This window comes from Mixophyes fleayi, chromosome 2 (genome assembly GCF_038048845.1).
Source record: "Mixophyes fleayi isolate aMixFle1 chromosome 2, aMixFle1.hap1, whole genome shotgun sequence".
Taxonomy (NCBI): Eukaryota; Metazoa; Chordata; class Amphibia; order Anura; family Limnodynastidae; genus Mixophyes; species Mixophyes fleayi.
The window spans coordinates 247745925-247768445 of NC_134403.1; the positions used below are offsets into that span (position 1 = coordinate 247745925).

Consider the following 22521-nt stretch of genomic DNA (forward strand, 5'->3'; position numbering starts at 1 on the left):
GTTGCCATTTAACAATAACAGCACTTAGAAGGTATGTCCACGTATTTTTGACCAGAGCCGTGTCTAGATATTTTGGAGTCTGGGCAAGAGGGAATAATTATACTTTCTTCCTCTAACCAGCCTGACATTAAATTAATAGTGTTTACGTTTAATAAGCCACCTTCCTCCCAACCAGCCTCGATATTAAATTAATAGTATTCCCATTTATTATGAAGATCTATCCCCCCCACCCCGGACATTAAATTAATAGCATTCCCATATAATAAACAAATATATCCCCTCCACCAGCCCTGACATTAAATGAATAACATTTCCATTTTTTAATAAAAATGTTTATTTACTCCACCAGCCCCCAAATCAAATTAGTAGCCTACAAATTTCCCCAACATTTAATTGAAACTATAATTGCTAATAAAAACATCACCACCTTTTGAATACTGATTGATTTTTTTTTTATATAATCATATTTAATTGCTCATTATATTTGAGTATTTATGTACCAAATATTTATGTACCACAATGAAAATCCCTTCTTCTATCCAACCCCAGCCTCCTGAACCCCCCCTCCTTGTTCTCTCTAGCACCCATTCCCCACTGCCCCCCACCCCGTTCTCTCCATGCACCCCTTCCCCCCATTCTTCATTCACTCCACTCCCTGTTTTCTCCATCCACTCCTCCCCACCACTGTTCTCCATGTTTAGTGGAGCAGTCCTATCAAAGGCAAATTCTGTACGGGTACCATAGATTTGATGGAACAAATCACTAACATGCATATACCTTGTAACTCATCAGTGCTCCTTTGAAGCATATTATTAAGTCATGCTGATTTTGTATATGTAACGCAGCAAAGTACATGATAAAGAGAGATTAAAAAAATAGTGGCTCCATTTTGGAATGCTCTAATCAACCACATCTGGTTTGTTTCCTGTATGGAATACATTTCTGGTTTGTTGAACAAGACATATCACAAAACTTGGGAACCTTGGTACCATTACCCTATCCCTGGCTTGTTGTAATCTTCTATAGAAGTGTCTAAGGTAATACTTGCTGAATATTACCTCCCATTTCACCGTGTCCTTCTCACCCTTAATTTCCTTCCCCACCCCTCCTTCCCTTACATACCCAAGTTATAAATAAAACATTGCAGTAAGGCAGATTTTATAAAACAAAGAGTAATTTTATCCAAAGTTTACAGTTTCGCTCTGTAATACTTTGTCTTGTACTTCTCTTTATAAAATAATGTTATTTGTGTGAATTTGTTTTTGCTACTATCAAATGTAAAGATAATTTAAAAAAAGAAAATCATCCAGGAAATTACACAAAAATATATTGTGTTTCAATGGATAATGTTCACATTAGCCAATATGCTAGAGAGCGGTCAAAGAACCTTTAAAAAGTGAGCATATGAGTGATAACTAATGGCCGCAAACAGAAAGATCAGGTATCTAGCAACCAACATGTACTGTCATTTTAATTATTTTTTATTACTTATTACCATACAGCTTCCCCTTCCTCCATCACCACCTATGAGACTTGTCAGACATATGAACGGCCAATTGCCTTCACAGCACGTTCACGCAAGCTCTGGGTCCACTTTAAAAGCAATGAAATCAACAGTGCCCGTGGTTTCCAAGTGCCATATGTGACATATGATGGTAAGAACAGGAGATGGCTGAAGCTGTATATTTATGTTAGTAAAAATATGTACTTGTGTTTGTGAAAATACATTTTTCCTTTTCATGTTTGCTTTAGAGGACTATGAACAGCTAGTTGAGGACATTGTGCGAGATGGAAGATTATATTCTTCTGAAAACCACCAAGAGATCCTTAAGGTAAATCCATGTACCTTTAAATGTCAAAATGGTTTTGTTTAATCTTTCAATCCATCCCACTTTTTATTTATTTCTTCTGGACATTTGTTTCTCTTCTGTTGTTCAGTTTATTCTGTTAGGATTTGGTTGTGAACAACTTTTTCGTCTGGGTATATTAAGGAATTTTATTGAGCTGTATTGACAAGTACATAGCGCCTCTTCTATTGTTCTGCATGCTTGTTTTCTACAGCTCAAATACAACATTGGAACTAGGGATGTAACTATCTTCATGGTAAATAATGTGGCTGTAATGAGGCCCGGCAATGATGGGTGGTCTGGTGGCCCATTTGCAGAAGAGCTGCAGTTTGCATAGCCTAAGGGGTGTTTTGCAAATCAGTGCAATAGCAATATTTAATTTTACTAAGCAAGACTATTGTAATGAGGTTTAGAGGTGTTCCTTGTCATGCTCATTCCCACTCCGCAAAAAGTTACATTCTGAATAGTTCAGAACTGACAGTGAATGGCTCTCATTCCATTTCTTTTAATGGGTTGCTGCATATCCATTTTGGCTGAGAAGCACACTCTACACTCAAATTGTCTGTACTTTGCCTGTTTCCACAACAAGGTGTAGACCACTAGCTGGAATGGAAGTGCCATAGCGACAGCCAGCCAGGCCCGGCTCTCCCATTAGGCAAGGTTAGGCACTTGCCTAGGGCGCCGGGCTCTGGAGGGCGCCACAGAATTCAGAAATACTTTAAAACTGTGCGGCGACCGCTGACCATACCTGTCACGGCCGCCGCACAGCATTCAGATGGACGGGGAGGGGAGGAAGAGGCTATTTTGTCACCACCGCCGCCTCTCTGCTCCGTCTCCTCCCCTCCACTTACTAGTGTCAGTGAGTGGAGGGGAGGAGACGGAGCAGAGAGGCGGCGGTGGTGAGACAAGGTAAGGAGAGGAAGGAGGGGGGGCGGCGATTTTTGCGGGGGGGGGGGCGGCGATTTTTGGGGGGGGGGGCGCTTTTTTAAAAATGCCTAGGGCGCCGTGGACCCTAGCACCGGCCCTGCAGCCAGCCGCATGTTAATCAACACAGGGATGGTGCCTCTATGTGGCAATGTTGCCAGAATATTATGGCCTCCTCCAAGAGGCTTACAGATTCACATTTCTGGGATGTGGGGGCTGGGGTAATGAATAAAATTGAGATCCCTGGAGTAGTAATTATTAGAGATGCTCACTGACCCCCGTGTTTTGTTTTTCTATCTGGATTACCTTCGTGTTTTGGTTTTGCAAAACCGCCCTTGCGTGTTTTGGTTTTGGTTTTGTTTGGTTTTCTTTTGCTATTTTGATTAAAAATCAATGTTTTTGGGCCTAAAATAACCAAATGTAGTGCTCCACCTGTTTCTTGGATAAGTAATGTAATTGTAAAGCTAAAAAATTATCCAAAAAACAGTTTCATTCCTGGTAGGCCTTCATTAATTCTACACACAAAACAGATTGTCTTCCTCTCCATCTATGAATATTGGCAATGCAGCCATCGTCTTTGGGTGTATATTACACCCTACACTTATACTTAAATAGGTAAAGAAATGGACAAAGTCAGTTTGGTTTCTGTCTCTCTAGGCCTCCCTCCAGTTGTTGAAAATACTATAAAATTCAGCCGTTATAGACTGTACAATATTAGTTGAAATGGACAAAGGCAGTTTGGTTTCTGTCTCTATAGGCCCCCCTACATTTGTAGAAAATACTAAAAAAATTCAGCCGTTATAGACTGTAAATATTAATTAAAATGGAGAAAGCCAGTTTGGTTTCTGTCTCTCTAGGCCCGCCTCCACTTGTATAAAATACCAACAAATTCAGCCGTTATAGACTGTACAATATTAAGAGAAATGGACAAAGACAGTTTTGGGTCACTCTGTGTATGATACACTACCCTTAAGGAGAAATTGCCCAAACAGCAGTCTTTCAAGACGGTACGTGATATGGAAATGCCCCAAGTCCCTTTCCTCTTTGGGGGTAGATTGCACCCTACACGTACATAGAAAGTTTTAAAAAGATGTTATCGTCATCATCTTTAGCTTCATCCTCACCCTCATCAGTGTGTACGTCATCATCACAGACTATCAATTCATCGACGCTTGAATCCGCCATTAGAGAACAGTCAGTGCTTGGATGGTGAAGGCCTTCCTCGTGGAAGATGTAGTTCATTTTTATAAACATAATTTTCTCCACATTTTTGGGAAGTAACCTTCTAAGGCGATCACTGACTAAGTTCCCTGCTGTGCTGAACACTCGTTCAGAGTACACACTGGAGGGTGGGCAGCTTAAGTATTGCAAAGCAAGTTTGTACATGGGTTTCCAAATGGCCTGCTTTTCTTCCCAGTAAAGAAAGGGACTGTCTGACATTTCCATATCAATTAACTCTTGAAAGTAATCCTCCACCATCCTTTGCATGATAATACTCATATTGGATGGAGTTATGGGCACGGTCACACATTTTTTGGAAACATCCTTCAAACCAGCCCAAATGTTAAACTGTTCTGGTCTGCCCTCTGCGCCCTCCCTGCTTTTTTTTAGGAAAATTCAATTTTTTTACGAGCAGCAGCTGCTTGAGAAACTGAAGGAGGACACATCGTCAAGCCAAGGCCCAGTTCAGCGGACAACTTGCTGAGCAATAGCTCCTTGCAAAAGTTCACATCTCGTTCATTTTGAAGCAAAGACTCAATGTAGGTCTTAAACCTTGGATCAAGCACAGTGGCCAAAACGTACTGATCCGAGCTCAAGATCTTAATAACTCGAGGATCATTGTGAAGCGAATTAAGTACTTGATCGACAAGGCCAACATACTTTGCGGAATTGCTTGCTTTCATCTCCTCCCTCAGTTTCTCAAGCTGCTTTTCCAATATTCTAATTAAAGGAATGACTTGGCTCAAACTAGCAGAATCTGCACTCACTTCACACGTCACAACTTCAAATGATTTCAGCACCTTGCACAGCACTGAACGAATTCCCCACTGTGCAAGACTGAAATACATGCCCCCTCCTTCCCCAATGTCATGGCTTGTGCAATACGCTTGGATGGCTTTGCGCTGTTCCTCCATCCTCTGCAGCATGTACAGGGTGGAATTCCACCTAGTTACCACCTCCTGCTTAAGTTGGTGGCAGGGCAAGTTAAACTGCTCTTGGAGCTGCTGCAATCTCCTACATGCTGTGGCCGAATGCCTGAAATGGCCTGAAATCTTACGGGCCACCAAAAGCATCTCCTGCACCTCACGGTTATTTCGTAGGAAGCTCTGCACCACCAAGTTGATGGTGTGAGCAAAACAGGGAATGTGCTGGAAATCACCCAGCTGTAATGCTCTCACTATATTGTTGGCGTTATCAGAAATGACATATCCTGGGGAGAGTCGAAGTGGTATAAGCCATGTATCAATAACATCTCTTAGTTTGCGTAACAAATTGTCAGCTGTATGCCTGTTAGTGAAGCCGGTGGTACAAAGAGTGGCCTGCCTGTGACAAATGTTACGTAGGGGTGTACATGCTGCTGCTGTTCCTGCTGGTGAAGGTGAATGACCAACCTAGTGGGCTGCCACAGTCATATAGTCTTTGGTTTGACCACTTCCACTTGTCCACATATCTGTGGTTAAGTGGGCAGAATGGCATTTTTCAGCGCAATCTCTACATTTGTACACACTTTTTGGTATAGTTGTGGAATAGCTTTACGGGAAAAATGGTGTCGCGATGGAATTCTGTAACGCGGACACAAAACCTCAATTAACTGTGAAAAACCAGCTTCGTTTATTGTGGATATTGGACGCAGATCTAACACTAACATGGCAGCCATGGCGTCTGTGATCCACTTGGCGACTGGGTGACTGCTGTCATATTTGCTTCCCCTAGCAAATGATTGTTTCACAGTTAATTGTTGAAATGTAGGACTGCTCTTTTTCTTGGCCTTCCTCTGGGCTGACGATTCACCCCCAGCAGCAGCAGCAGCAGTGGGACTAACGCTTTCTTCAGAGGAATCAATAATAGTGCAGGAGTCATCCAGCCTTAATAATTGAGATGCAGGGCTAACTCCGAGCGCTACTGAGGATATTGATGAGGATGGTGTGGTGGGTGTATTTTGTAGCCGTCTGGATGTCAGTGATCGGAGGGTCCTAGCTGATGATGGAGTGCATGTAATTTTTTTGGAAGAACTTTCAGCTTTTCCCAACACTTTGCCATGAACTCTCGTCAAATGGCGTAACATAGACGAGGTTCCAAGATGGTTAAGGTCCCTCCCTCGACTGACTGTGGCTTGACATACACTACAAATGACTATACAGTTGTTGTCTGGATTGGGGTAGAAATAATTCCACACATAAGAAGTGGATTTTTTGATTTTATGGCCTGGCGTGACAATGGCCTTTTTCTTGTCACGTGCCAGAACTGCTGCCACTGGTGCAGGACTGACACAAACAACCTAATCTTTATCAACATCCTCATTAGCGCCCTCTTCACCTCCACAAATCTCCCCCTCATCCTCTTCTATTTCCAAAGTGGCATCCTCAATTTGTGTATCTCAGGCTACACTCGGCTGTTCAGGCACACATCAACAGAACTGCTGAAAGGGTCCCTCTTTATGGGTACAGTAACAGAATGCTCACGATTAGACATCCCACTGTTGGATGGACTCTCCACAGGGATTGGTGTCATTTGTGATTCAGAGCAAACATTATCCTCTAATGCCTTACTGTTATCTTGCAGCTCGGCTTTGACGTGTAACAGTAGTTGTGCACCACTTGTAGGCTCGGTAACATTTTTTGATCTGCCACTAATAGACAAAGGTGAAGGCCTCATTCTCTCTTTGCCACTGCATGTATAGATTGGCATGTTGGCAATTTTTTTTTTATCGGCACTTAACTTTTCCTCAGTTACACTTCTTTTGCGCTTCAACACGGTAAAAAAAAAATTGGTGTGTGTTTTTTTGACTGATTTCAAAAGACTGTGTAGTTTGACATCGCCTTTCCCAGATGACGTACTTGGAACACTACCATCAGGACTGGTGACAGAACCTGGTTGCTGATTCTGCTCATATGTGGACTGCTTAGAATCCATTATGAGCCCAACGCACTTGTGGTGCTACAAATTGTTTTAGATACTGCTGACAAATAGGACTTTTGACAGCCAGAAATATTAATGCAAAAGATTGGGGGATACCCCAAAGCACTTGTAGTGCCAAATATGATAATAATAAGACTCCTCTATCCTCCTCTCTTCTCTATCAATTGTTATCAGAATTGTAATCAGAATTGTATTTTCTGTCCCTGCTCTAATCAGCCTGTGACTACACCCTGCTCTCTCCCTCTGTCAAATGGCGATGGATTGCTGTGGAGGCAGGTATTTATAATTTTCAAACATCGGGAGAACCGAGCCCCAAGATCCGACTACGTCATGATGACGTTCGGCCTCGATTTGGATTTCGAGCAGGCGGGAGAGTACCGAGCCTGCTTGGCCCGGTACTCAGATAGGCAAAGTTCGGGTGGGTTCGGTTCTCGGGGAAACGAGCCCGCCCATCTCTAGTAATTATCCAGTTATTTTTGTCCCTAAGGGGTCTATTTATGACCCTTCGTTTTTTTCAGTAGAAACTTTTCAATCCTCATCGCATAGATGCGGATTGAATAGTTTCTCATATGTATTAAGAAATCAACACAGGAATAGCCATTACGAAAAACAGCTGCTCCTGTGAAGAGTATCACTTACCTAACCCTGTCTTTTCTCTTGCGGTCCTTCAGTGAAGTTCTTCGGCTTTTTACATCCCTTGTTCGCATGCGCCGATCGCAGAGCAGGTTAGTGTAAAATGATAAAAGACTAATTAGCATGTGACAGGGAGAGATCATGTGATCCCTCCACACATGCGCTGTGCAGCTCTGCTCTTCGGAGCAGAGCTGATTTCAGTGAAAGTTTTCAATCATGGTAATGTACGCCAGCTTCAGATAGTGTACATTAACATGATTGAAAACTTAGTTTTGGCCATAGCGTTACTGAGCACTTCCCATACACTGTTATGGGGAGTGCTCAGAAAAACGTTGAGAGAAGCAAAGCAGCAGATATCTGCTGCGATGCTAGAATACTACATAGTAACTTAGTGGTAAATCCCCGAAAACTGTTGTTTTCGGGGATTTACCTCTGAATTACAGGGGGGAGAGCTTTGATAAATAGGCCCCTAAGACTCATCATACCAAAAAGTAAGATAAACTTTAAAATCATCTTTTTTTCTTACTTGATCACAGGTAGTTCATATAGAAAAGCAAAACTAAAAAATTCCCTTAAAATAAAAAGCCCACCTGTACACTATTACCAACCACTGCAAAAAGATCAAAATTGGGAGACACCAGACACCAACCAGCCTATCACAAGCAATTCTGCATGTTGGCCTCTGGTGATTAGCTGGCCATGGGAAAATGTTTGTGATTGGCTGGTAAGCATTCTTGTTAATGATCCCTGTCCCAGCTCTGGAGAGTTGGGGGAGAGTTGGGCCAGGGAACCACTAAACTCTGCAGTACTGGACAGTCAGAATTACAAGTAATTCAAAATACAATCACACACAATATGAGATCACGTACAATGTATAAAGTACAGGTGTGGAGAGGAGACATGCACATTGATGTTCTCTGGGCAGATCTATGAGGTGTGCCGATGCAAGTCCAACGTATTTTGCAGTGTGCCTTGGTTGCTCTCCGTAAATAGCCTTCACTATATTTATAATTACTGTGTATAAATAAAGGTTACTTAAATTATGTTTCATGATCATACTGGCACCACCCTCAGTTATACCACACCCATTATTTAGCAGAGCTGTACCAACTATTTTGCATGCAATACTTTCCCACAATGTTTATGCACCTCAATATGCTCAAATGTATACCTGTGATATTTAACCATAAAAATAAAGGAGTTATTGATTAAGCCAGAAAAAGAGATTCACCATCTATAATAGAGGTTCTTAACTTGAGGTTCGTGGACAGATTTCTGGGGGTCCGTGAAGTTGGATGAAAAAAAATAAATCTTTATTGTCACTAACCTCTAACTGAAATTCAGCATGTTTTTCAATTATGAATGTTTGCAATGTACCACAGTAGTATTAGCAGTACATGTGGCTTCGTCATCATTATAAATCACAGATATGTTCATATCATATCTGGCACGGATAGGCACGCAAGCTATGAGAACTGATCCATAGTCTTCACCATATTGGCAAAAAGGGTTCATGGCACCATGCTGGTTAAGAACCCCTGTTTTAAAGTTTGAATATTCGGGTTATCTTTTATATGGCATAATGTTACATTATTAAATAGTTGAAAAAAGCACAGATCAATCTAATTGCATTGATTAAGAGGGAGGCTAGGGTGAAAAAAAAACAAACTCCTTTCCAGACCACAAAAATAGCAATTGTATAAATTCCTTTGATCAGTCGCCCCTATAGTGTTCTCTAGCCATTTTTAGCGAGCTACGGATTAATTTCTTATTAGAAAGGTATCCAATACATTTTTAAATTCTGAAAGTGAATTTACCATCACCATTTCATTCAATAGGGAATTTCACACCTTAACCACCCTTAAAGAACCCTTTCCTATGGTTATTGTGAAACAGTCTTTCTTACATGCACAATTGAAGAGCCCTGCAGTTTAGCTCCTTTCCAAATTCATTTAACTAAAACGTGTCAATTACCTGTCCAGATACCTTAGATGATCTACACCTGTTTCCCCAGCATCTGCATCTCCTGTGTCACACATTGGAGTCCGACTGTTACTTTTCTAGCCTGCTGTCTGGTGTGCTCCCTCTACTCTTCCCTGCACTCCAGGTGCAGAATCCTGTGCCGCAGACCTAGTCTGTACAACAGGGGGCACATAGCCCTTTAAGAGCTCTGAACCTTTGGTCATGTGTTCTGACCTGAGACCCCCTATTTCATCAGCTCAGCTATTTAAACCTGCTCCGTGCACAGAGTATTAGGCTCCAAACCTTTACTTCAGCATTCCTGTGCATAGTGTGACTGATTCCTGTGAATTCTGACCCTGACTGTTCCTGACTTCTCTTCTGCCTGTAATTTGGTACTGTTTATTCCTATTTATGCTGACCCGGTTTGTTCTGACACTCCTTCCGTTTGCTGATTGGCACCCTGCAGTCCATTTGTGTACCAGTCCCGACTATACTGACCAGACTGTTTTTGCTGTTGATACCAGTGCAGAAAGCCATGACCTGCGAACCCACCAACAGTGAAGCCCAAAGTTCCTTGCAGGGGTCCCTGGTAAAAACTGGGGGTTTGTTAGACTCCACACCTCTGTTACTGCCAGCACTAATTCAGGTTGGCGAAAGAGAATCCACTGTAACTGCTAGAATCATGACATCCTGATTGCTTGCATTAATGCTTTATCACAGGTCTTGGGTGCACGTGTTTGGGCGTTTGCCCGTAGTTTCAAAGGGTCTATTTATGTGACTGACATTTCACAAGTGGCAGAACCACAGGTTTTATACCTTAGCTGTCTGGACTCCTCCCCTCGCTACTGAATTGTGTGTACCAACCCAGCTGATCAATTTGATTGCTTGTGACTCTGCTTTGTTATTCTGTTTTTCATCTGTACTGTTTTTCAGTCTGTGAATTATATCTTATTAGATTCTGATTATTTATCTTAGCTTCCTGTCCTAACCTTGGTCTGTTTCCAACTTTCTTCTGCCTACATGCAGGCACCTACGAGACAACCCTGAGGGCCATGACCTGTGGGTTACCCACAACAAAGTCCATCATTTTCTTGCAAGGGTTCCACAGAAGACAAAGGTTCCCATTTTACTCAACATCCCTGGTTTGGCAACGCCAATCACTAGGGGCATAGTAGCTACACATCTGCAACATTACGTACTAATAGGGTTTGTGTATTCCACATCATCATTATCATTGATTATTTGTAAGGCGACAAATATTCTGTAGCGCCCAAAAATCTTATAGATATGGCATACATAAATACTATAATAACATGAATACAAATAGTCGTGAGCTAGCAATTACAGCTAGCACGGATACAGGTACAATGTCCGTGTATGAACAAACGGCAGAAGATCCAGTATACGACATGACATTAGGGTCATATGAGGGAGGGACACATATGGGTTGTCGCCTTTAATTATATTATTTATATAGCGCCACCAATTCTATACAGAAAATATTTGTCGCTCACATCAGTCCCTGTCTCACTGGAGCTTACAGTATAAATTCTCTGACACACGTACACAGTCTAGGGTTACGCTTGTCAGCTGCCCATTAACCTACCAGTATGATATTTAAGTGTGGGTGGAAACCAGAGCACCCAGAGGAAACCCACACAAACAGAGGGAGAACATATAATCTCCACACAGACCAGGTCAAACTCATTATCCCAGAGCTGTGAGGTAGAATTGTGCTTCTTCAGTCAGGGGCCATCCTGGACCTCACATTTCCACCAAATAGAAGATAGAAAGACACCAAGAAGGGGGGGGGGGGGGTGACAGAAACTATATGTGCAGTATGGCTTTTAAAATTTTGTAAGCCTTGAGCGTAATCTCCGGTGAATTAGGATGCTCTCTAGAATCACACACCACTAATTCACTTAAGTTCTTATGATAAAAAGAAAATATTATCAATCCCACCGCTGTCAACAAGTTTGTCACGAATGCCCCGCCTGTCCTAGATACAGCAATCTGAACAGCTGGCCATGACTGGCATCACCTTAGTCACTTAGAAATTAATACACCTTTTCTTCCACCTCAAAATATTTATTATGTCCTTACGTTCACCAGAACCACTTATTAATGTTTCACACTTACATCACATACACATGAGTCTCCCTCGGCATCGTACATTCACAAAAAATCACGGAGAATACACTAGATTAAATTTATTTAATCTGAAAAATGTTTCCAAGGCTTATTTACAAAAATTAATATCTAGACATACAATATGTTGCACAAATTAATTTCAGAAAATAAAATAGGAAATAAAATCAGAGTCACTACTTACTAGTTAAGACCTTGGGGTAAATGTATCAAGCTGAGAGTTTTCCAGCGGGTTTGAAAAACCAATCAGATTCTAGCTATCATTTATTTAGTACATTCTACAAAATGATAGCTAGAATCTGATTGGTAACATCTCCACTTTTCAAACCCGCCGGAAAACTCTCAGCTTAATACATTTACTTCATCAGGGAATATAGTGCATATATTGTTTGAAATAACAAGAACTACATTTGTAGACAGCTGCATGTGCATGTTATTGTTTTTTAATCATTGCTAATTTTCTTCTCATTTAGTTTGGTTATTCATTTGTATTTCTTTAGGATAAGAAGCTGATTAAAGCCTTTTTCGAAGTTCTTGCACACCCTCAAAATTACTTCAAATACACAGAAAAACATAAGGAAATGTTACCACGATCTTTCATCAAACTTCTGCGTTCCAAAGTATCTGCCTTCTTGCGGCCTTATAAGTAATATGGACCAGAGCAGCCTTGCAGACAAAGAACCTCAGCTTGAATGCACAAACACAAGGTATGCAAGGAGGACACCAGTTATTTCAGTATCGGCAAAAGGAGTTCCCATAAACCACAATATGACTAAACATGGAAAACATGTTGACTTAATTTGCCTGCATATGCCTACCAAGAAGAGGCAGCTCGTCGCCAGCCATATTAAGATTGTGTGTCAATGTCCTTTTTACGATAGGATAGTATAGATGAATATCAGTCTGTAAAGTCCTTAAGTGCCACATTTTTGTTACTTGGACATAAAGTATAAGAAATGATCTATGCACAGAGGCCACCTTGATACTCATTGAAAATAATAACAGCCGCCTTCTTGGACAATAATTACCTTAAGCACAAACACTGAATGTTTTTGGACAACTTCAGAAACAAAAGACACTTTCTCCAGATTTTTTTTTTTCTTTTTTAAACCTTCTACTGTCCCTTAGAAGCAGAAGCTCCTCGGATTCACTGTAAAAGCTTGTTGAATGTAGAATATGCATTCTGATTGCCTTAGGACTGATGCAGAAGGAAAATATTTCTACAATTCTTCAAGAACCTAAACCTCATTATAACATTCCTTGTTAAACGTGGCCTCCTCTTGTGCCTCTAGCACTTTGATCCATTGGCTCTAATGGCTAGTGCTCATTTTTTTTTTCTAAGGAATTCTGGTACAAACCTATGAAATGAAATTTGTAATATCCATGCAGATCAACCTATTCTTCCTTTGCGCTAAAAAAATATAGTTCTTAGTTATCTATTCTCATTCATTTTGTTAAATGAGGTAAATCAGGAATGATTTTTGGAGAAATAAACATTGGATAGTTTTGGGAAATCCAGGATACATGGTGGAGACTTACTTATGGCCTAGTGCACAATATGCCCTCTGAAACTTCATGGAACTTATCTATTGCCAATTAGTAATTGACATTTATAAACACTGACTGTTAATCTATTCATCATCTCTTTTTTTGGTACCTGTCATCCCTTAGCTTGCCTATGTAGCTGTCAGTCTTTTTCCTGCAACGTTTTAGGTGTTAAAGGGCTATACCATAAAACTTCTTTTAAGAAGTAAGATTATACATACTGCAACTAAAGTAAATAAGTTATCTAAAATGACTAATGTGACATGAGTATGGGTTGCTAAGAGGTTCTTTTAGTACAAACTTTGATGTATCAGGCACTGTAGAGGAGACGCAACACAGCTGGAAAACAAGCGTAAAATGTAGAAGAAATACATCAACAGCTGCCATTTTTTGTCACACAACATTTTCTACTGTTAATAATGATGCCTCTCTAAACATTTTACTACGTATAAATAAAGTTGTTTGCACTTGAGAATTGAAAGAATAATTTTCTGTCATGTTCTTTATTATTATTATTCTTTATTTATATGGCACCACAAGGTATCCACAGCACTGTACAAAATACAAAAATACAATGCAGACAATATATCAAGGTACAACAGTACAGAGTAAATCGAATATAACCAAGACTTCAGTATTTCCAGGCATAGCAAATACAGTGGTGTAGGAGTAGAAGAAATGGAATTGAGACAGAAGGGAAGAGGGTCCTGTTCATAAGAGCTTACATACTAAAGGGAGGAGAAAGAGACAGCAGACACAAGATGAGAGGAATCAGTAGAGGGGATCAAGCAAAGGAGGAGACAGGGATGTGGGAGGTGAGGAGAAGATTAAGTGGATGGCTGGTAGGCCTTGAGAAACAGATGGGTTTTGAGAGCCTGTTTGAAGGAGCTAAGATTAGAGGACATATGGAGGGAGGCAGCAGAAGTCTTGAATTCTGCCCAAAAAAAATTAAACTAAAAACAAAACTTTGGCTTAAAAAACTTTATTAAAATTGTTCATGTTATATGTGCTTATAGTTGGTCTGTAGTGATAGTTCTGCTTATGTTGATAAGCTCACACTGCACTCTGTAATGATGCTGTGCATATATACTAATAAATGGGTATAGTGAACGCTAAATCTTGCTATGTGGTATCTAAACACTGCCTGCAGACACTGCAAAGTCGATGCTGACTGTAGAGGAATCACTAGAGAGAACTTGCCTCTTTATATGGTAAGCCTGAATATGCCTATTGCTACTGGTGTTGGGTGGCTTTGTCAGCAGGAAGTGGTAGATGTAGAAGTGTGTGTGTCGCAGACAGAAGCATTCAGTTGTGCGTCTACCTGCTACTTTGCGGTCTTTGTGTAGTAGAGCGTGTTGAAGTGAGTCTAATAGAGCGCGTCTGTGTACAGGACTAGGAGTGAGGTGCAGTCGAGTGTGACAAGACAAGAGGTCTGCGGGGGGTGTATAGCAACAATGGACTGACGGTGGGGGAGGGGATATGAGATATGTTCACATATGCCCAAATTTGTGTGGGGGTATAGAACAGTCTACCTGTTTAAAGTGAGTTTGTATGAAGAGGGTGTTTGTTGCTGGTGCATACAAGTAACAAAATGTTATAACGTGAGTTGAGAGATTGCAGTAGACGCTATTGTGTTGTGTAATGTATGCTCTTGCAGGAGTCTGTTATTTGGGGTGTGTGACGGCTTGTATGATTTAGCAGCGAGGGGAGGGTGTGGTGTGCAAGCATGTCACTGAGGACCGAGCTCCTGAAGTCTGTATGGTACGCCTTCACATCGCTAGACACTGAGAAGAGCGGCAAGGTTTCCAAATCCCAGCTCAAGGTGAGTGCAATCATTCGGCGCCTTTTGTGGTGTGACTTATACTCGCTCTCTGCTACCAAGATGATAATGGCACTTATCGGATATCCGACACATTAATGGCAGCGAGAAGTAAAGGGTATTTCCAGTAACAAGTGTCAAGAAAAGTTATAGTCATCACAAATCCTTTTGCGTCAGTAGTGTAGCGCTTTTAAAGATGGTTACATTCTTGAATACAAGAGACTACACTGATTCGCTGATCAATTAATATGTGACATACGCCTCGTGCAATTGGTATGACATGGCCAATAGACAGATAAGGTGAACTGTATCCACCATAGACAAGAAGAGACGCGGTACTGTGCACTGCAATTGTCAAAACATATCCATACATAAGAATATAATTTATACATATATTCAAATGAGGTGAGACAATGCAGTTATTTTTTAAATACAGGATAAGAACATATACTGAGACTTACATCCTGTATATATGTCTGCACAGTAACACACCTATCTATGTAAAATAAGAATAGACCATTACAATCAGGTCACACACTAAACAAGGTTATGTTGTGCTTTTTCTTGTGGATGTAATTTATGAACTGTCTGCGAAGGTCAAGGGGTCTGCAAGTATGCTTATTTTAAGGCATTTCTGATTTTGTGGGATACCACAGGGCTTCTTAGCTGTGTAAATGGTCCTGAAACTTATATCATCATCATCACCATTTACTTATATAGCACCACTAATTCCGCAGCGCTGTACAGAGAACTCATTCACATCAGTCCCTGCCCTATTGGAGCTTACAGTCTAAAATCCCTAACACACACACACACACACACACACACAGACAGGGAGAGACGCACACACAGACAGACACAGACTAGGGTCAATTTGTTAGCAGCCAATTAACCTACCAGTATGTTTTTTGGAGTGTGGGGGGAAACCGGAGCATCCGGAGGAAACCCACGCAAACACGGGGAGAACATACAAACTCCTCACAGATAAGGCCATGGTTGGGAATTGAACTCAACTTATATAAATCCATGTAGATAAAAATTATATACAGCAAATAAATATAATAGGTGTGAGCAAGATGTGACATTGGTCTGCTTTATTGTGACATTTTCTCTTTTGTTAGGCTTTTGGGCTCCATTGTTAAACTACATAGATAATGCGTATTGAATGCCTACTTGGACCATTAACTTGCTCATTGGGGCAAACACCTACAAAAATATATTCTGTTGTGCACATAGTAACACTCCATGCAACTACTGATCTTCTTAAATGCCATTAGTGAGATTCATATCTAGCATACAGAACGAGACCAGTTCTCCACACAATTCCTCAAAATAAATGATATGGTTATTGCATTCTTTATAGAGAACTATGACTTGTGGACAGGAGCACTATTGTCTGTTCCTTATTGTTAGTAGTTGGTATTCTGGGTACAATATTGAAATGTACTTTTAGACTATTTTAGCCTGAGTGAAGTTTTGCCTTCTAACCATTTCACTGCATTCTCTTAGCTAGAAGTTCTGAGACATTTTTTTCTCTTGGCCTGCTTTCTATGCTTATTATCACTAAGAAAAAATTAGGGATGTGCATCGGCCACTTTTGGTTTCTAGTGTTTTGTGTTTTGGATTCGGATTTGCTTGAGGTTTTGGGTTCGGATTTGTTTCGCAAAACACCTGACAAAAGGTTTTGGTTCGGATTTAAGGTTTTGGATTCGGATTTATTTTGAAAAAAACATAAAAAGTGCTAAAAACCAGTTTTGTGTTTTTTTTTTTTTTTCACTCCTACGCTATTATTAACCTCAATAACATTCAATAACAATCATTTCCACTAATTTTCAGTCTATTCTGAACACCTCACAATATGTTCGGGTGGGCTCGGATTAGCGGAATCCGAGCCCGCTCATCTCTACAAAAAAAAATCCATAGCCATATGAAATATCATTATACTACCTCAGAGGGGTGTTCAAATAATCTAAATTTGTTTATATAGTAGAGACATTAATACATGGGGTAGTTGCGTGCATTGAACACTTCTACTTCTTTATAAGAATATATTTTAAAAGAGAATATTATTTTCTATATATGCTATATAATCTAGTCTAAATCTATCTAGTTACTTACAACTTATTTTTATTTTCATACACTTCTCTTTTGCCTTTCAATGCTTAGTTGTTTGCACTTCTCCCATTTCCTTCCCTTTGTATTTTTAACTGCAGAAATTAGTCCTCATCAAAAATTACAAGTAACACCATGGGCAGCACGGTGGCTCAGTGGTTAGCACTTCTGCCTCACAGCACTTCGATTTCCTCCGGGTGCTCTGGTTTCCTCCCACACTCCAAAAACATACTGGTAGGTTAATTAACACCTATCAAAATTGACCCTAGTCTGTCTGTGTCTGTATGTGAGTGAGTGTCTATATTAGGGAATTTAGACTGTAAGCTCAAGTGGGGCAGGGACTGATGTGAATGAGTTTTTCGTACAGCGCTGCGGAATTAGTGGCGCTATATAAATAAATGATGATGTTGATGTAAACCTCACAGTTTGAGAACCTTTGTTTTAGCAACTCTGACGTGGAAGTTTTGCAGTATATATATGCTTCACTCTATTGAACAAAGCATGGCTCATGCTTAATAGTGTGAAGAAGTTTGGCAAACATCTCCACCATTTGCAAATTTCTCCAGGTCACCATTTTGATAGTTTATCTTTAAAAAGTTGTACAAACTGCCTGGCCATGTTGCTTATTATAAAGACAATCTTTTGGAACACCATACTATTTTGGTTTAAATGCGCATGAACAATGTGTATGTTTGGTGGGCCAAATTGGTGATGTAGTGACAAAAGTAGTTTAACTGGATTATTATTATTATTGTTCATTTGTATAGCACTACTATACATTAGTGCCTGGCCCACTGGGAATTTACAGTCTAAATTCCCTAGAAGATAATTAACCTTCTGGAATGTTTTTGAAGTGTGAAAGGAAACTAGAGTACACAGAGGAAACTCATGCAAACACTGGGATAACATTCAGACTATCCACAGATAGGACCCATGATCAGAACCAAAACCATGCGGATGTCGAAGCAGATGTCAGACAAGTACTGTGAGGCGGGGGGGTGGGGAATAGGCTAGTAAATGTAAATTACCCCACTTTTTCTTGTGAAAAAGGAAATTCTGATTGCTTTAGGCTATCCATCAGAGCTTTTATTTTAATTAATTTGATCATTTTGTTCCAATGGACTAAGGTTACTCAATATGTTTTTAACCAAATACTTGTACATGTTTGTTTATTCCTTCTGCATTTAGTTTATATAAATGTTCACAAAAGATCAGCTGAATTAAGATTACCAGCACATAGGCATTTCCATTTCTTCTGTTACATTTTTTGTCTGACTGTTGGAAGAGAGACAGAATAGAGACCTCTACTTATATACCGTTGCTCTCTATGTAGCCATGCCAGTGCAGTGATGAGCAGGGGTGTAAGTAATAAAAGAAAATGATTTACTTTTCAGTTGTCCCTCTGTTCTGTCATCCACTTTGGAAAGGTGGCCATGTGCACTGCACCAGCAACTATCCATAGAGATAAATGGTTTCTGTGCTAGAGATACTGTCTCCTGTATTGAGCTGTTAAAAACAATAAAACTGAGATTGAATTAATTAACGCACATGTGCATCGGCCGTATGTTTTCTTTTTTTACCTGCAATTCTGCAAAAGTAGACACATCCCCATTTTATGGGGGCAGTTCCCAAAATTGTAATGTATGTGTGCTCTTATTTAAGAGCCAGATATATTATTAGTCGGATTTTTGCAAAAGGAAAAGTGCTGTGCGGAATAGTATTATATATTTTAATTACACAACATTTTCAGAGCCAAATGACATTGCAACCAGATTAACTCTGGGACAGATAGTGAAAGGGATGGTAGAAATCAGCGAGAAGAAGGCCAAAGCTTAAGAAAACAGGGAAAACAGGGCTAGCGAAGCAGGCCAAGAGGTACAGAGGGTGAAGGAACAGTAGATGGAGCACACAAGGAAAGAGATCCCTGCTCATGATAGCTTACAAATATTTAGTTATTGGGGTGCTCTAAAGTGTACAGTCGGTGTGTCATTCAAACTCTTTGTAAACAGTTTGGCTACTTTGCATATGTAGCAATAACATAAGGGGGTTAGTAGTAATGTAATAAGAATACTGTTTACATATTTTATATACATATTTATTAGGTTACTACCTCCTTAGTTATTGTCATTATGTGTTTTTTGTGTCTGACACTGAAAAACTATCATTTCAATTGAATATGTTAAATGGTTGTTCAAGCAAATTAATTTGCAGCACAGTCAAGTACTACTTTGCTGCAAAAACTGCTTCTTGTAAACATTTTCTGTCACTATCAAATGTAAGATTTGTTATTCACATTTGTGTACTTAGATTGTGTCTTTATTTCTACTTGAACATTGACTGTTGCCATCCATACTGTTCCTCTATATTTATGTCCTGTATAAATTACTTTATTTGAATGTTTTGTTTGTGTTTTATTCTGTGTGTTTTTCTTTAAAATGATTGCATTTGGTAAACAATATGCAACTACTTCTGTGCTTTATATTTGTGCAAATACTTGTATGCAGTTTCTTTGTGCTTATCTACTCACTAATATTTGTGTATTTATATGGTCCTTTGTGCATGATTTTATACATTCACTTATTTATTTGGATCTTTTTTCAGGTGCTTAAAGCATATTTTTGAATCAGCTTAGTTATGTATTTAACATAACTGTTCATAACTAGTGGTAGCAATATTTATGCAGCAGGAAAACCTCAGCAGAGCAGGAAATAAAAGAGGGGCGGAAGTGGTGAGGGTGTGAAAACGTCATATCTATACAAGATACTTTATGCTCTTATCTGTGCTCCTCTTTCAGTTATGCATTTTAGACTTCTGGTCAGTATTGTGCATGTGTGTCACCTTTGCTGCCCTAATTAATTCCTGTTGAGGAATTGTCCCTAGTAAGGCAAGGTGAAATAGGACTTGTGGAAAAGGGCCTGATTCATCAAGGCACGTATCTGCCGATTTTGAGCTCATTGTACGCAAAATCACTTTGCGCATGCCCAGAACAAGGACATACGGCCATGCACGGAGCCAAGTCTGCTGCGTATGCAAGGAACACTTACTACAGCCTATGGTTTTGGAGAGTGAACTGGATGGGGAAGGGGCTTTTTGCTGTAGTGAATTTACAGTAGGGCCAGACTCAAGCGCACAGAGCCACGTCCGATTGAAGCTGAATTCGAGCGGGGGCAAAGCCTAAATATGTGCATATTGCGAGCAAAAACCCAGCGTTAGAATTACCGTAATAACAGTAATTACATGCACTATTACCGTAATAATGGTAATAGTGCGCAGGATGCGTTACTTTTAACAGTAACGCGGCCAATTGAATACCCCCCCTGTGTTTTTATACAGCAAGTAATGCTTCAAAAAGAACCACTGAGAGAGCCACATTCTGGTGGCAAAATATCTTTGGATGATTTGTACACTACAAACAATTTGAATCCCTTGCATTATTTCTCTTTAAATTGTCCACTTTTACTCTAATATTATTTATTCTGTATTTTTGCTCTTTTTTTCCACATCTCTAGATCTCCTTGCCATTATACTACATATTATACATGTTTTCATTTCAATAAGTAAAGTTGGAATTTCTGCGCTTCCCAATAAGTGTGTGGGCAGCCAAGGGGATGGTGTGTAGGGATGTGGTCCCAACCCCTTAGAGATAACAATACATAGAAACCGCGGATAGAGGAGATGGGAATGGGAGATGGGGATTGTACAAAGCCAAATAACTTAAAAGGCAATGATATTTGGCTCATTTGCGGATTTATATTCACTAACTGTCTTACCTGTTCGATGGCAACAGATAGTTTATATCTTGTCTGACCATCGGAAGTATTACACCTGAGTATATCTCAATATTCGCTTAATAAAGCCTATAGACTGCATTTACTATAGCTGCATTACCCCCCTGTGGAACTCAGACCGTGTGGTTTCATGTGTTGACTTTACAATTAAGCCGGCTGGCTTACAACTATAAGTAATCAAGGCTCTCTCCAACTCTACTGCCCCTTATATCTCTAACCTCCTCTCCATTCACACTCCTGCCCGCTCCCTGCGCTCAGCCAATGATCGCCGACTCTCCTCCACTCTGATTACCTCTTCCCACTCTAGAATACAAGACTTCTCCCGCGCTGCCCCCCTTCACTGGAACAACCTCCCTCGCTCCATCCGTCTCTCACCCAACCTGTGCTCCTTCAAATGGGCACTTAAAACTCACCTGTTCCTTAAGGCCTACCAACCATCCACTTAACCTCTCATCTCTTCTGTTTCTCACCTGGCCCCATTTCTTCTCTCCCCTTGCTTCACTGGCTCCCTTCTGTGCCTGATTTTGTTCACCCTCCCTTAGGATGTAATCTCGTATGAGCAGGGCCCTCTTTCCTTCTGTCTCCATACCTGTTCTTCCGCTCCGTCTCTACTGTATTTGCCTGCCCGGAGTTTCTGAAGTATTGGTATTTTATGTTTAATGTTCTGTACTGTTTTACCCTGTATGGTCTACTGTTTGTACTGTCTACGGCGCTGCGGAAACCTTGCGGCGCCTTACAAATAAACAATAATAATAATAATCCGATTTGTGCACAGACCTACGGATTGCAACACTGTATATTGACTATTTGTTTCCTGCTGGATGCAGTGTTTCAGACTCATTTTGATAATAAGTTCACCTTATTGAATAAATACAAGTACGTTGGCTGGCCTACCTGTTCACATATCATTGCCTTTTAAGTTATTTGGCTTTGTACAATCCCCATCTCCCATTCCCATCTCCTCTATCCGCGTCGGGGTTTCTATGTAATGTTTTCATTTCAAACTCACTTTCAATTAACCTTTGTTGGTTAAAATTTTCTCTACCTACCCCATGTAATTGTTATTGTATTACTCTATTAATATGGACACCATAACACCTGACATCTAAACATAACTGGATCTGTCTGTCCTACAGCTGTATTCCTATATTTAAATCAAATATCCTACTCCGCTATTATTTTCTATACACCATTGCAAATAATTTATCAACAGTTTATCAACTCTGCTGTATACACAATTCCCTCCTATCAATAAATACGTCAAAACATGGTAAAATTCCCTTCACCTTATAAATCTAGCGCTAACATTTTTCTGCCTAACTTTTAAAGTTATCTAAATCCTTTTGCAGTAAGATACTATTGTTTTCTGTATTTATAACCCTGCACAGTTTAGTGTCAATTGCAGAAATGGATACCCTACTTTCTATGCTATCTATAAGGTCATTAATAAAAATATTACAAAGTTTTGACATGATTGAGAATTAGATATGTTTGTCTAAAGAGGTGTGTTATGATGAAATGTTTGGAAACTAGGGAAAAGTACAAGGGAGGGAGTAACATTGAGTGAGTACACCCCAAAAGCATTCCTGTAGCTGGGTATGAA

The 22521-nt window shown here is 40.1% G+C and overlaps 2 protein-coding genes across 4 annotated transcripts in view; both read left to right on the plus strand.

The window, feature by feature from the left end:
* SCUBE3 (signal peptide, CUB domain and EGF like domain containing 3) overlaps positions 1-14271 on the plus strand; it is a 171680-nt gene extending 157409 nt beyond the window's left edge. For 2 of the 3 annotated variants that reach the window (XM_075195759.1, XM_075195761.1), the window contains 3 exons: positions 1503-1655; positions 1753-1832; positions 12155-13705. In XM_075195759.1, the coding sequence (XP_075051860.1) occupies positions 1503-1655; positions 1753-1832; positions 12155-12304 (383 nt within the window). In that variant the 3' untranslated portion in view covers positions 12305-13705. Of the gene's footprint in view, positions 1-1502; positions 1656-1752; positions 1833-12154 lie in introns of all 3 variants that reach the window. The other variant, XM_075195760.1, reaches the window with a different exon arrangement.
* A 256-nt stretch (positions 14272-14527) lies between these two features.
* The window catches only part of DEF6 (DEF6 guanine nucleotide exchange factor), a 43993-nt gene continuing 35999 nt past the window's right edge, over positions 14528-22521 (plus strand). Inside the window, exon 1 of the mRNA XM_075195762.1 lies at positions 14528-15021. Within this exon, the coding sequence (XP_075051863.1) occupies positions 14926-15021 (96 nt within the window). The 5' untranslated portion in view covers positions 14528-14925. The remainder of the gene's footprint in view (positions 15022-22521) is intronic.